Source organism: Atta cephalotes (assembly GCF_000143395.1).
Source record: "Atta cephalotes unplaced genomic scaffold scaffold00005, whole genome shotgun sequence".
Taxonomy (NCBI): Eukaryota; Metazoa; Arthropoda; class Insecta; order Hymenoptera; family Formicidae; genus Atta; species Atta cephalotes.
The window spans coordinates 7,773,387-7,785,886 of NW_012130069.1; the positions used below are offsets into that span (position 1 = coordinate 7,773,387).

At 24.5% G+C, this 12,500-nt stretch overlaps 1 protein-coding gene across 1 annotated transcript in view; it reads right to left on the reverse strand.

Moving 5' to 3' along the window:
* Positions 1-12,500, reverse strand: part of LOC105626640 (4-nitrophenylphosphatase-like) — a 27,556-nt gene that overhangs the window by 13,977 nt on the left and 1,079 nt on the right. Inside the window, exon 2 of the mRNA XM_012207933.1 lies at positions 8,749-8,859. Coding sequence (XP_012063323.1) covers positions 8,749-8,859 — 111 coding nt within the window. The remainder of the gene's footprint in view (positions 1-8,748; positions 8,860-12,500) is intronic.

The window sequence follows — 12,500 nt, forward strand, 5'->3', positions numbered from 1 at the left end:
CCTAACCTTACGTTACGGTTAGTTAGGTACGTACGTAAACGAAACGTAAGTAAGTAAGAACGTACGTAGTCGCGTCGTCGCGTCGTGTGTGTGTGTGTGTGTGTGTGTGTGTGTGTGTGTGTGTGTGTGTGTGTGTGTGTGTGTGTGTGTGTGTGTGTGTGTGTCGTGTCGTGTTGTGTATAGTAAATGAGAAATGTATTCAAAGAAATAATGTGGGAGAGATGTAAAATTTATTCGTTATTATCATTATATCAATAACATTATTTATTTTGTATACATATAGGGTGTTCCGAAATTTTTGAATAAAAATCGCAAGAAAATTCTTAAAAAATAAGTTATTAAAATATTTATTATTTGTCGTACCAAATAGTGGTACACAATAATTTTTAATATATATTTGAATTCTATAAGATCACTATTGATTTTAATTGCATAAAATTAAACTATTAAAATTTTTGATAATCATTAATATGATTTTACATATTGTTTACGTATATTAACGTCATTAAAAATATTGAACATGACTGTACATTAAATATAACTTAAAAAATAAAAATCATAAATTTAAATAAAATAAAAAAATTATTAGAGAATAAAATTATGATACAAAATGTGAAAAAAATATATTAAAGCTATATTAAAAATATATTTTATATATAAATTTTACAATCTCGTGATAAGATATAATTTAAAAAAGCCTTGACATTTGATATGTCTTGGATTTGCAAGAATAGCATAACAATATGGCTTTTTCTCTTCAATTAGTAGCATTGAATAGCATTTATTGCTTGAACATGCCGTCAAAAATATTTACTTTTATTAATTATAATTGAGATTATATCTCAAAAACTATTATTCAGAATAAAAACTATTATTCAGAATAAAAAATTCCAAATACTTTTATAACTTATTTTTTCGGTAACTTTGTTACTGATATTTCGATTTGTAAATTTTGGAATACTCATGACAATGTTTATAATGATCACTTTTTTTCGCTAATAATGTAGTTGATATAATAAAATTAATTTCTTGTACATTTACGTCCTTTTATTAAAATTTTTTACTCGTTAGATTTTTACAGTTGATCACAAAATTTGTCTACCAATAATATATTAAGATAATAATATATATATTAAATCTTAAGTGCAATAAATCTTTAATCACAAATGCATTTTTAGGCATATTATCAAGCATGATTATGTAAAAAATGAAGTTCAAAGTATCTTTTGAAATTGAGAGAATATTTTCTTTGAATTTATGAATACAAAAAACGTAATAAAATAGATATGAAATAGATATGAAAATTTTAATTTATTATTAAACTCAAGGTTTATAATTGCGTGCGAAGAAAAGTATAGGATTAGACGTATATTGTATTATGCAATTTTATTAATATAAATTTAGTACCAAAGTAAACAATCGTTTAAATTAAAATTTCAACACTATTTATTCGATTTTTGTTCTTGAAATCTAATTACAAAATTATATAGAATTTGAAAAATTTTAAATTATAAATTTAAACATTTTTATGTAAAACAGATATTGCAATACATTTGTTGTTATATAATGAACTACGTTAAGATGGAACATATAAGCAGAAACATTTGATCTATACAAATCAATAAAAAATAACAAAGTGAAAAAGATTATATATATTGAGATTGTTTATATAAAAATTATAATAAATTTTTTAAAATATTATATTGAATTTATATTGAATATATTTATTATTATATATTTATTATTTTTGTATAAACAATTTCTTAATATATGATCTTTTTCACTTTATTATTTTCTCTTGATTTGCATAGATCATGTTCCTGCTTACATATTCCTTTAACATAGTTCACCACAAAACAGCGAATGTATTGCGACATCTATTTTACATGAAGATCTTTAAATTCATAATTTTAAATTCTTCAAATTTTTTATACTTTTGTAATTAGATTTTAAGAACAACAAAAATCGACAAAAAAATACTAATCAATAAATACAATGTTATATATCATGTATCGTTACATTTTAAACCTTTGTTTTCATTGCAGTCAGGTTAAGTATATATCGTCAGAAACAATTGATTAGATAAACTTTTAACCTTTTTTTTTTAACTGTTTGTTAAGATAAATTTTTTTAACATAATCGAATTATGTTTAATATATGTTCAGCATTATTTGTTATTATTATACATTAATAATAATGAATATTAATACTTAATAAATTATATATTTAATTGATTTATAATATATATTATTTTAGTCTGTATATGTCCTACGTTCTTAGTGAAAATGGATTTCAGTATCCGATGTAAAATTAATATCCATTTCATTGGAAATGTAAAACATGTTTTGTAAGAGGGTATGGGATATTATATCTCAGCAATAGTTGTAATTACGTAACGTGCAACTTACTTTTTCTTTCTTTATTTCTTCATCTTTCAATATTTTTTTATCGCTGTTGGGAATAAAATAAATAGACTTAAATAACAGTCAAACGCCTTTGGGTTAATAGAATTTCAATTTATTAAGTTTCTCTTTTCCCTAGCCCTCAGTGTGTCTTGATTCTCATTTACAAAGGTATTATATAGCTGTAGTGAGTAACTAATAATAGTCGCAATCATAATAATTTGCATTTGATAATAATGACAAGTAATAATCGATGATAACACATTAATATAGACAATCGCATCATACATTTAATTATCATCCTCGTTTTTTGACATATCTATGGAAATTATTATTAATTCCGTCCGCTTATTCGGGCTCTCAATGAACAAAAGAAAAGGTATTTTACGTATTCACAGCGATAAGAGTGAAATATGACTAAATGACAAATTTATTTATTTATAACCCTGACTAGACAAGAGATGAACTCCATTATACTCCTACATGGCGCGATTCGCCGCACAGCAATTCGCAGGCTATCAGGTTAACATTGTACACGTACATAGAAACATTCGTCGCGTAACAAGCATGGAAGCGTGGAGAACGTCGCCGTGATTGACGGATGTATATTTCGTAAAATATTTCTTGGACACTTTTATTCTCTGTAATAAGATAGATCCGATGCAAAAAAACAAATCTTTATTAACATATTTCTAAAAATGATAATATATTAATATAATTCAAAATATATAAAAGAAAAATATATTAAATGATAAAGTTAGAATATTTTCTTAAGTCTTTTTAAAATATTAGAGTACAAAAATATTGTATAAAATAATATTATAAAATATATATTATACTCTAATATTATAAAAAATATTAGAGTATGTAATATCAATATATCATATCCATAAAAAACATATTGTATTATCAAATGTTTTTATAATATAGAATTATTAATTCCTATCCTTATATTTTATCTTAAAAAAAAAATGTATATTTGATGATATACATATGTGCATAAAAAAGTAGCGATAAAATAAAAATTAACTGAAAAGCAGACTCCTAATGACAAATAATAATTTTTTTACATCTATTTCGTATTAAATTTAAATCGGCGATCATTTTTTTCAATTATTGGCGACAATTACGACACGCTTTTCACAAAATGTTAGATTTGTGAAAATCCGTAATTTATATTTTTTATAAATTACTTCTCCAGTGCGCATCAAGCCCGATAATTTTACAAGTTTTATGTAAATGTAATTTGCAAAATGGCTATCCCGAGCTAGCCAAGGACATTTTGTTTATTCAAAGAGACTCGTGCGACGTAAGGAAAGATGGGAGAAGGGAGAAGGCTTGGTTAACTGATAAAGCCTTGCATTGATGATATGACAGAGAATTGTTGGCAAGGTCGACCATTAAATAATTGGCCGACAAGTTTGTTATCTGTAAAGGTAAAAAATCATTTCATTATAATTGCAAATTATGAATATTATTTTTGAATCTTTAATGAATATGTTATTATTTACGAATTATCTTTATTTAAATAATTTAACTTAAAACTATAATTATTGATGACAGTATAATTTAGTTTTTCATGGTACATGAAAAATTATTAATCTAACTCTTTCGAAATTATTTATATCTCTAATTTTTCTAAAACAAATTTTCTGATTAGATTTTTGCTGAAGCTTAATATTATATTTATCGAGATGTTAAATTTACTTTCGAATGAAGTCAATTTTTTCTTTCTTGCCGACATTATCGAAATGAAATGCACCTGTGCAAGAGTGACATAGCTTTTTTTTAGTATATCTTTTGTTTTGTTTTTATTTGTATAGTCCACAATAATGATGATTATAGATAATCGTCACGATGGTCTTATAAAGATGGCAACAATCGATGTTCGATGTAGTACAGACTAGAACACAATAATACGGGCACCATTTATTCTTGAAGGTTCGCATGACAGATTTTTCTCAATATTTTTAAATAAAGTTATATTATTAATCTAAATATATAACATTATAATGTAATAAATTATCTAAATTTATTACATTATAATGAAACGATCGGTCAAAAATTTATCACTGATTTACATAAAACTAGTACTGAATATATTCATTAATCTTCGCATAAGTTTAGATAGTTACATTGCAGATATACGCATTTTTAACATTTACATAATAATTATCTTAACAGAAATATGTAAATGTGATTACCTTGTGTAAATTAAAATATTAAATTAGCAATTAAAATATTATTGAAATATTTAATTAAAATATTAAGTTAATTATTTTCAAAATTCTGAAGATTTTAATTTAAGAACTGATAATACAGAAATATCAAAATTTGAAATAGTTTCAGTTTATAGTTCAGTTTTATATAAGCGAATAAAATTAAATATCAGTACTGATAAAGTTTGCGCACTTAGGGTCATAATCATGTCTATTCGATATATGAGATACTGTATTAATTTTCACAATTGAGTTAACAATGATTTTTACTGAATAATCAATTTTGTTTCTCTTTAGTTTGTTACGTAGCGAGTATAGAAATCATCATAGTTTAATATGACATTTGAATGCTTAATTTGTGTTTATATATATATATATATATATATATATATATATATATATTATTACTTAATAAAAATTGAAAATGTTTAAACATAATTTTATTTGCGAATTTTATTCTAAGTAGGGAACATGAATAATGGAATATTTATGCAGGAAACAATATTATATTTCAATGATCTGCTTTTGAATTTTTCCCGAAAAATATGATCTTTATATTCTGATATATAAATTAACACGATAAGCAGCATTAAACCCGGCAGTGATGATAATGCCAATTACTATCAACAAGGAACATCATTTAAGTGCCAATTTTTCTATTTATGTTATTAACTGAATTGTTAATAGAGGATGATAATTAGTTAAAAAAAGACAGAAGTTAAATAATAAAATTAAAAAATTAATAATGTATGATTCAATTATTTTCAAATGAATTAATTTTTAATTTTTAAATTAGAGTTGCTTTATTTTAATCATAAAATCAAATGATGATGACAAAATTTTTATTTTGTTTTTTACAAAAAATATTCCATTTGTTTTTAAAAAAAAATATTTTAACTTTATTTATTAAAAGAAATATTATTATAATATTTTTAATTATAAAATTAATTTATTCGTTTTACATATATAATTTATCTTTTAAAAAATGTAAAGAAATTAATTATTATTATAAAATTATTCAAAACTGATACGTAAATAAATTCAATGACTGTTCTAATGTAATATGATTCATCTAAAACTTGTTTTTGTGATTAACTTCACTGTAATAAATTATTTCATTAGATTTGATAATTCACAAGACACTTACACAATATATTGGATTTTATTATATAGTGATTGCATAGAATGTCATCTTATCACAATATTCTATATTTAGAAAGAAAAGTATATAATCAATCACTATAATCAATTAATTTATAGAGCTGATTAAAGATACTCTAATATTCTTCTAATAAAATTTAACTAATTTAGGAAAAAACTGGGAAATAAAAATTAAAAATAAGGAATGGAATAATAACTTAGCTTTGGTCGAAAAGCTAAAAGTAATAGCATTACTTTTAGTTTTTCGACCAAAGCTAAGTAAAATAAGCAAGTATAATGATAATTGGCTCTTTGAATTACGTCAAAAATAATAAATAATAAGGAATATATAGACCAAACTATAGGATGTTATTGTAAATTATCTATTTATCTATTTATCATAATAAGCTAATTTAATTTTTGTAAATTAACGTCTATCTAGCAATTTGTTGTACTGAAGATGACTGGATAACAGTTGAAAGATTTACAGAATATAATTTAATTGTATTTAAAGAATATAATTTGCAATAACATCCTGCAATTTGGTTTATATACTCCTTATTGTTTATTATTTTTAACAAAATAAGGTTTGTGTAAATAATTAAAATAAAATCAAAGTTAATTAGCAAGCGAACAAAATAAAGTTAATAGCAATAAATTACAAAATCAAATTTATTAAAATATTCAATAATGATATAACGAGACGTTTCGACTTTATTTAATTATCTTCGATCATAATAAAATCATTTTAAAAAATAGAATAAAAATTAAGATTGATTGGAGTTTAATATTTAATTATAAAATAAAAATAAATACTTAAGAGGCTATTTTTAATAAAAAAGAATCTCATTATATTATCAATAATTTTAATATATTTGATATCTTAGAATGTATTTGTTTTAGAGCAGTGATAAAAACTATCAGATTGGTGATAAGAGCGGTGATAAAAGCTAATTAAATATATCTTACTTTGATGTGTTTGTGATGAAGTTGTAATAATATATTTCTTTATCTGTTAATTAAGGTAAATTGTTTAAAAAATGAGTGACTCTTAGGAGAAGAATTATTATTATCTTCAAACTTTCAATATTACAAAACGCTTGTGTTTGTGTAAAGACGTCAATCTTCTGCACATCTTATCAAATTTTATTACTATTTGTGTAGTGATCAACGTTCGGCTTTAGGAATGAACTAAAATCAGAAATAAAAATTTAAAAATTTTGACGTTATTCACAAAAATTTCCTTAATATTTAAAGATAATAATAATTTTTTTTATAAATCACTCATTTTTCGAGAATAATATTGGATCAGTACAAAAGTTTGTGCCCGATTTATTATTCAAACTTCAAATAGCTATTATTTTTGTTAAAAATAAAATAAAATCTAAATCTTACTCTATTCTCTGAGAGAATTTAAGTTTTCTAGAATCTATTTTTTTAAATTGTGATGTGTGTTTGATAAATTGTGTGTTTTGATAAAATTATGAGCAATCAAAGTCAAAATATTTATTTTATTTAATTTGCAATAACTCAATAATAAAAAATCGTAGGAACATTTAAAAAAAATTTTGTAGGGAAAGTTTCAAGTTTTTATAATAAAGAGTCGAAAATTAAAAAAAATTTTTTTTGGACATGCTACATTTACAAAGTGAAAAAAAATTTTTTTATTTTTTTCAGCTCATAGTTTTCTATATGTAAAAATGACAAAACTCATGCAAACTCAAAAAATATAATAATCATTCAAAAATAGAGAGATTTCAAGCTTTAAAACTCATTTTTTAAATTTAAATTTTGTTTATTTTTAACAAAATTGCAGCTGTTTGAACTTTGAATAATAAATCGGGCACGAATTTTTGCACTGATCCAATACTTTAACTAGTTAACAATTAGAAATATGCTGTTATCACAACTTCATTATAAATATACCTCGAAGAAAAATATAGATTTTTTTTAGTTTTTATCGCCGCTCTTATAGCTTTTATCATTGCTTCAACATAAAGAAACACTTATGCTCAATTTCTTCACTTCCAAATAAGTTGCGGATAATTATCCTTATCCATGAGATATCTCCATTGCACTCTGGGATCTATCTCTTGGATTATCTAGTGATGAAGAAATTGGGCATTATACAATATCATATTAGAATTTTTTTAGAGTAATTCACAGAAATATCATGTTATAATAACTTATTTTTAGAAAGAAAAATATATAATAGATCAATTCTTACATGACTGATTAAAAAAAGATATTACAATATTTTTCTAATAAGGTTTAAATAATTTTGAAAGAACGGGGGAGATCAAAATTAAAAATAAGCATGGAATAATTTTACTATTTCTTTTTGTTTTTCGGCAAAAGCTAATTAAAATAACAAACTAAAGCTTGTATTAGCTTAAACACCAATTAAATTTTAATTCAAAATTTTTTAATATAATAAATAAATCGAAAAGAATTTGTTGAATGTCAAAAGATTTTAGCTTCGAAGTTTTAGAAAGTTGTTTCATCTTTTAAATTGCGCAATAAGAAATACAGAATCTCTCAGATTTAAATGTTTAATAACATATTTTGAGGAAAAAATTGGACAAAGATAGTTCCTTGTTAGTAGTCTTTCTTTAGTATAATAGAAGACACGATCATTTCCCACTTTGTCAGGATAATAAGAACAATTTCTATCGATTTTCTGATTCTTAAACAATGCGAAAGTAATAAAAAAATGAATAGTATAATCGAGGAATAGTATAATCGTTCTCGATAGTTGATCTTTTCGTATTCCATAAGAGCTTACTGGTAATCGTTGTAATAGTTGTTTGTGGTATTAATTAGACATACTATTATAATCAAACGTAACAGTATCTTTCAATATTAAATAGAGCTACGAAATTCCGAACGCTTTCGATTACTGTTAATGCTTAACAGTATTGACAATCTTGACTATCGAGGGTATTACCGATTGAATAGAGCTTATTTCATAATGATGGTAATATTACTTGCACTGATAGTAATGTTGATCATATGAGGCACACGTAAAGCTTTCACTAGGTTGCACAAATGACTCGAGTTCATCACCATAAGATGAAAATCGAACGGATCATTTTCTCCTGGAAAAGATGTGAAATTTTCTATTCACATCCTTTCTATTCACATCTGAAGCCGATTATTATTAATCCTCGAGGGAAAGCCTGTTTTTGTTATATTTCCGTCCAGCTTTCAAAGTGGACCGATTAATAAAATATTTTCATCGTTTGATATTTATGTCATTGATTAGGCTACGGCTAAAGATTATTTTATGTAAAACATATTCGTGTAGATTGAGGAATTTTGGGAACGATTTTATTGACTCTTTACATAATGCAGTATTGAGTTCGCGAAGAGCATATTTGTCAAGTCCGTTTAAGGGGTTAAGCTCCGAGATATGCGATAATGAACGTTATGTACATAAAAATTCACTATGATACGCGAGTCTGACTCTGTCTATCGCCGTCCTGATTTTAGTTACCGATTTATCTATCGACCTATCTACCTGATTTATCTCTCTAAAAATATCACCTTACTAAATGAATTTACAAATTACTAATCTGAAGAGGCCGACATAATTCTCATTATGTGAGGTCAATATTCGGTATATGTTTACAATCAAAATTATTTATTTGTTATAGAATTGACTCGAACGTTTGATTGATGTTTTTAAACTTTTGAATATTTTACATCGATGATTTAATTGTTTTTGTGATATAATGTGGTAATTTCTTTTTTCTTCAAATAATTACATCCATGCCTATAGACAAATTGAAATAATTATCGCCGTTTAACAATTGTGCATATAATTTTCACAAAATTCGTTTTTGATTAATTATTATATACAAAGAAGATCTCGAAATCGTACAAAAGGTTTTTATATCTCTTTTTGTCTTGTCGGCGAGATTTCCTTTTCCTTTTTATTTCGTGGAATAAAGCTGTATTCAAACGTGTATGTTGGAATACACGTTTTTTAAAACAAGAGATCAATCTCTGTGTTACTTATTTATTGACTTTATAAAGTATGCAGCATTAATCATGTAATTGTTCTCCATCGTCAATTATCATTTATCGATAAATGTTGACGTTTCGAAAATGATTTATCATTTATACTTACATATATGTTGATAATAATTAAGTCACATGTCTACTTACGTTGTAGACAATTGAATACTATTCGAAGGGCATAGGGCAAAAGAATAAAAATTTTTTTCTCTGTAATTAGCATTTACTTGAAGAGAAGATAACAATAAAATATTTAAACGAAATAAAATCGCAATATAAAAGCCAATTATAATATTAAAAAGTTAATTTCTTAAGATATTAAATTCGTATTGTAGAATAACTTATTTGATATGTTTAATAAATTACATTTCTTAATGCTTAATTATATGTCAATGATATGAAGAAAACTGATTGCGCAGTCAGATGATATGATGAAATAATAATTAAGCAAATTATAATGTTACAAATTTCTAACAAAACGTAAGATTATAATTGTACCACCATCCATTCGTAAATATTCAAATAATAATAGCAGAAAAATCCTGAAATATCAATATCTCAATGGAAATTCTACGAAATCGATTATATTATTAATAGTTACTTGAAATGTAAATTTTTTTGAATAAGTTCACTAGTAAGAGCAACATGAAATGGATTTTTAATTTGGATTTACCTATGCCCTTCGCGATAAGCATCGACTACATTCATGCATATCGCGCCATTCAAATTGCAAATATTTCACCGAAAAGAAAACGATTTTAGAAAATGTCGCAACGCGAACATTATTTTTTAACGCCTCTTCGACTATCCTCCCTTTTTCCCATCATTTATTCCGTACGTAAATTCGTACGATTCAATTTCTTTTTTTATCTTGGTTGTAAATAACTAAGATACAATTAATCGTTATCGATTGTTTCGCGCAGGTGCGCGCCCTGGTGTACGGTGTATGTCGTGTATTTAATTAATTATAGTATATTTGTCGTTCCTATATGGTACTATATATAACATTACAGAACTATATACAATCAGAGTAACAGCGTTATTTATTATTATTGTTATGTTATTATTAATAATATATTAATAATATTATTATATTATTATAATTATTATACTATTATTCTTTTCATTTTTCCTTCTAGCCTAATTCTTCTTTTTCAACAGATCGGCGTATTTGCGTCTTCACGTTATGTTGCTCATGCATATGTACGAAGGCGCTTAAGGCGCAGAGCATAACCCGTTATATCCCATCATGTAAGATTTGTTAATAGAATCTGATAAAAGTTCGTGAGATTTCGCAATACGAATCAGTTATCTTTAATTTAATAGTTAAGTTGTTTTAATAATTTACGTACACTGTTATTTAATATATAAAATTTTATTTAATATATAAAATAAGAATGAAGAAGAATTAAATCAAATAACTCTGTTTTCATTCTATTATTTATTTCATTAGGATAATTAAATGATCTTAATGCATCTTGAACTATCTGATTGAAAAAAATTTGATGCTTACACGGGAGTGTTTGAAAAGAGTGACTATCTTGTTCTACTGACAAATCTATCAGTTTTCTATTGATTATTTCAATTCCGAAAGAATTTAATTTTGAGACATAATGGGTTATCTCTAGTTTTCAATCGTGTGTCTCGTGTATCATTTGACGTCATTTATATTTTCTCAGCTCGAATTTCTCCTCGTTTTGTCTGATTTCACCATAATTGCGCATTGTCTCTTCTCCTTTTTCTTTCGGAAATTGCAAATATCTCCATAATTTTTTTAACTTTGTAAATTACGAAAATATTGTAATTATAAGATAAATATAACTGTAAAATGTGACATTTTTCTTAAAGAGCTTGAACTTCAACTTCATAAGTTATTTACAATTATTTTGTGATTATTTTATAGGTAAGTAGCTGATTGATTGGATAATAATAAATCAACTAGAACTAGCAAGAGCCTAGCGAAGTAGATGGTTCAGAGAGTACAAGAACACAAACAAAAATTATCAAATCATAAGTAATACAAGAAATCAAACAAATTAGTCAAGAATACTAGTTGAACTTGTTACAGTTCTCAGATTATATTTTCGGTTTTTAATTTTTAATTAGTTCCGATCAATTCTGCAATAATATCGCATGTCATAAAAATTACATAGAGAAAAATCCTCAGTATATATTTAAATGCTACAAAATAAAAGATAAAATAAAAAATTTAAATATTGAACATTCTTTAGCATCGAAATAAATAAAATATTTTGATAAAATGATTTTAAAATAAAATATTTTGATAAAATGATATTAAATTAACAATAAGTTAAATTTTTCAACACATACAATAAATAAATTCTAAGATATAAATAAGTAAAAAATTGTTCTCTTTATTCTTTATTTTATTCTGCACAAAAATCCTATTTATCAAAATATTGAACATTGACGAAAAACTTGTGACAAATAATGATCCCTATTAATTTTTGCTAAGCAAACTCGATTTAATAATTTAAAACATATATATTTAAGCAATCAGAATCTGTACTAATAGTTGTACGACATTCTGTATCTAACGACAAGATAATGGTAAAATAGTATTCCAAATTGGCAGTATTTTTTAAACTTCTAAAGATACTGTCAATATTGTTCGTATTGTTTCGTATTGTCATGAGTAACGTAGTTGACAGAAATTTGATTAAACGCTTCTTTATATTTTTTAAAAATATTCTCTGAA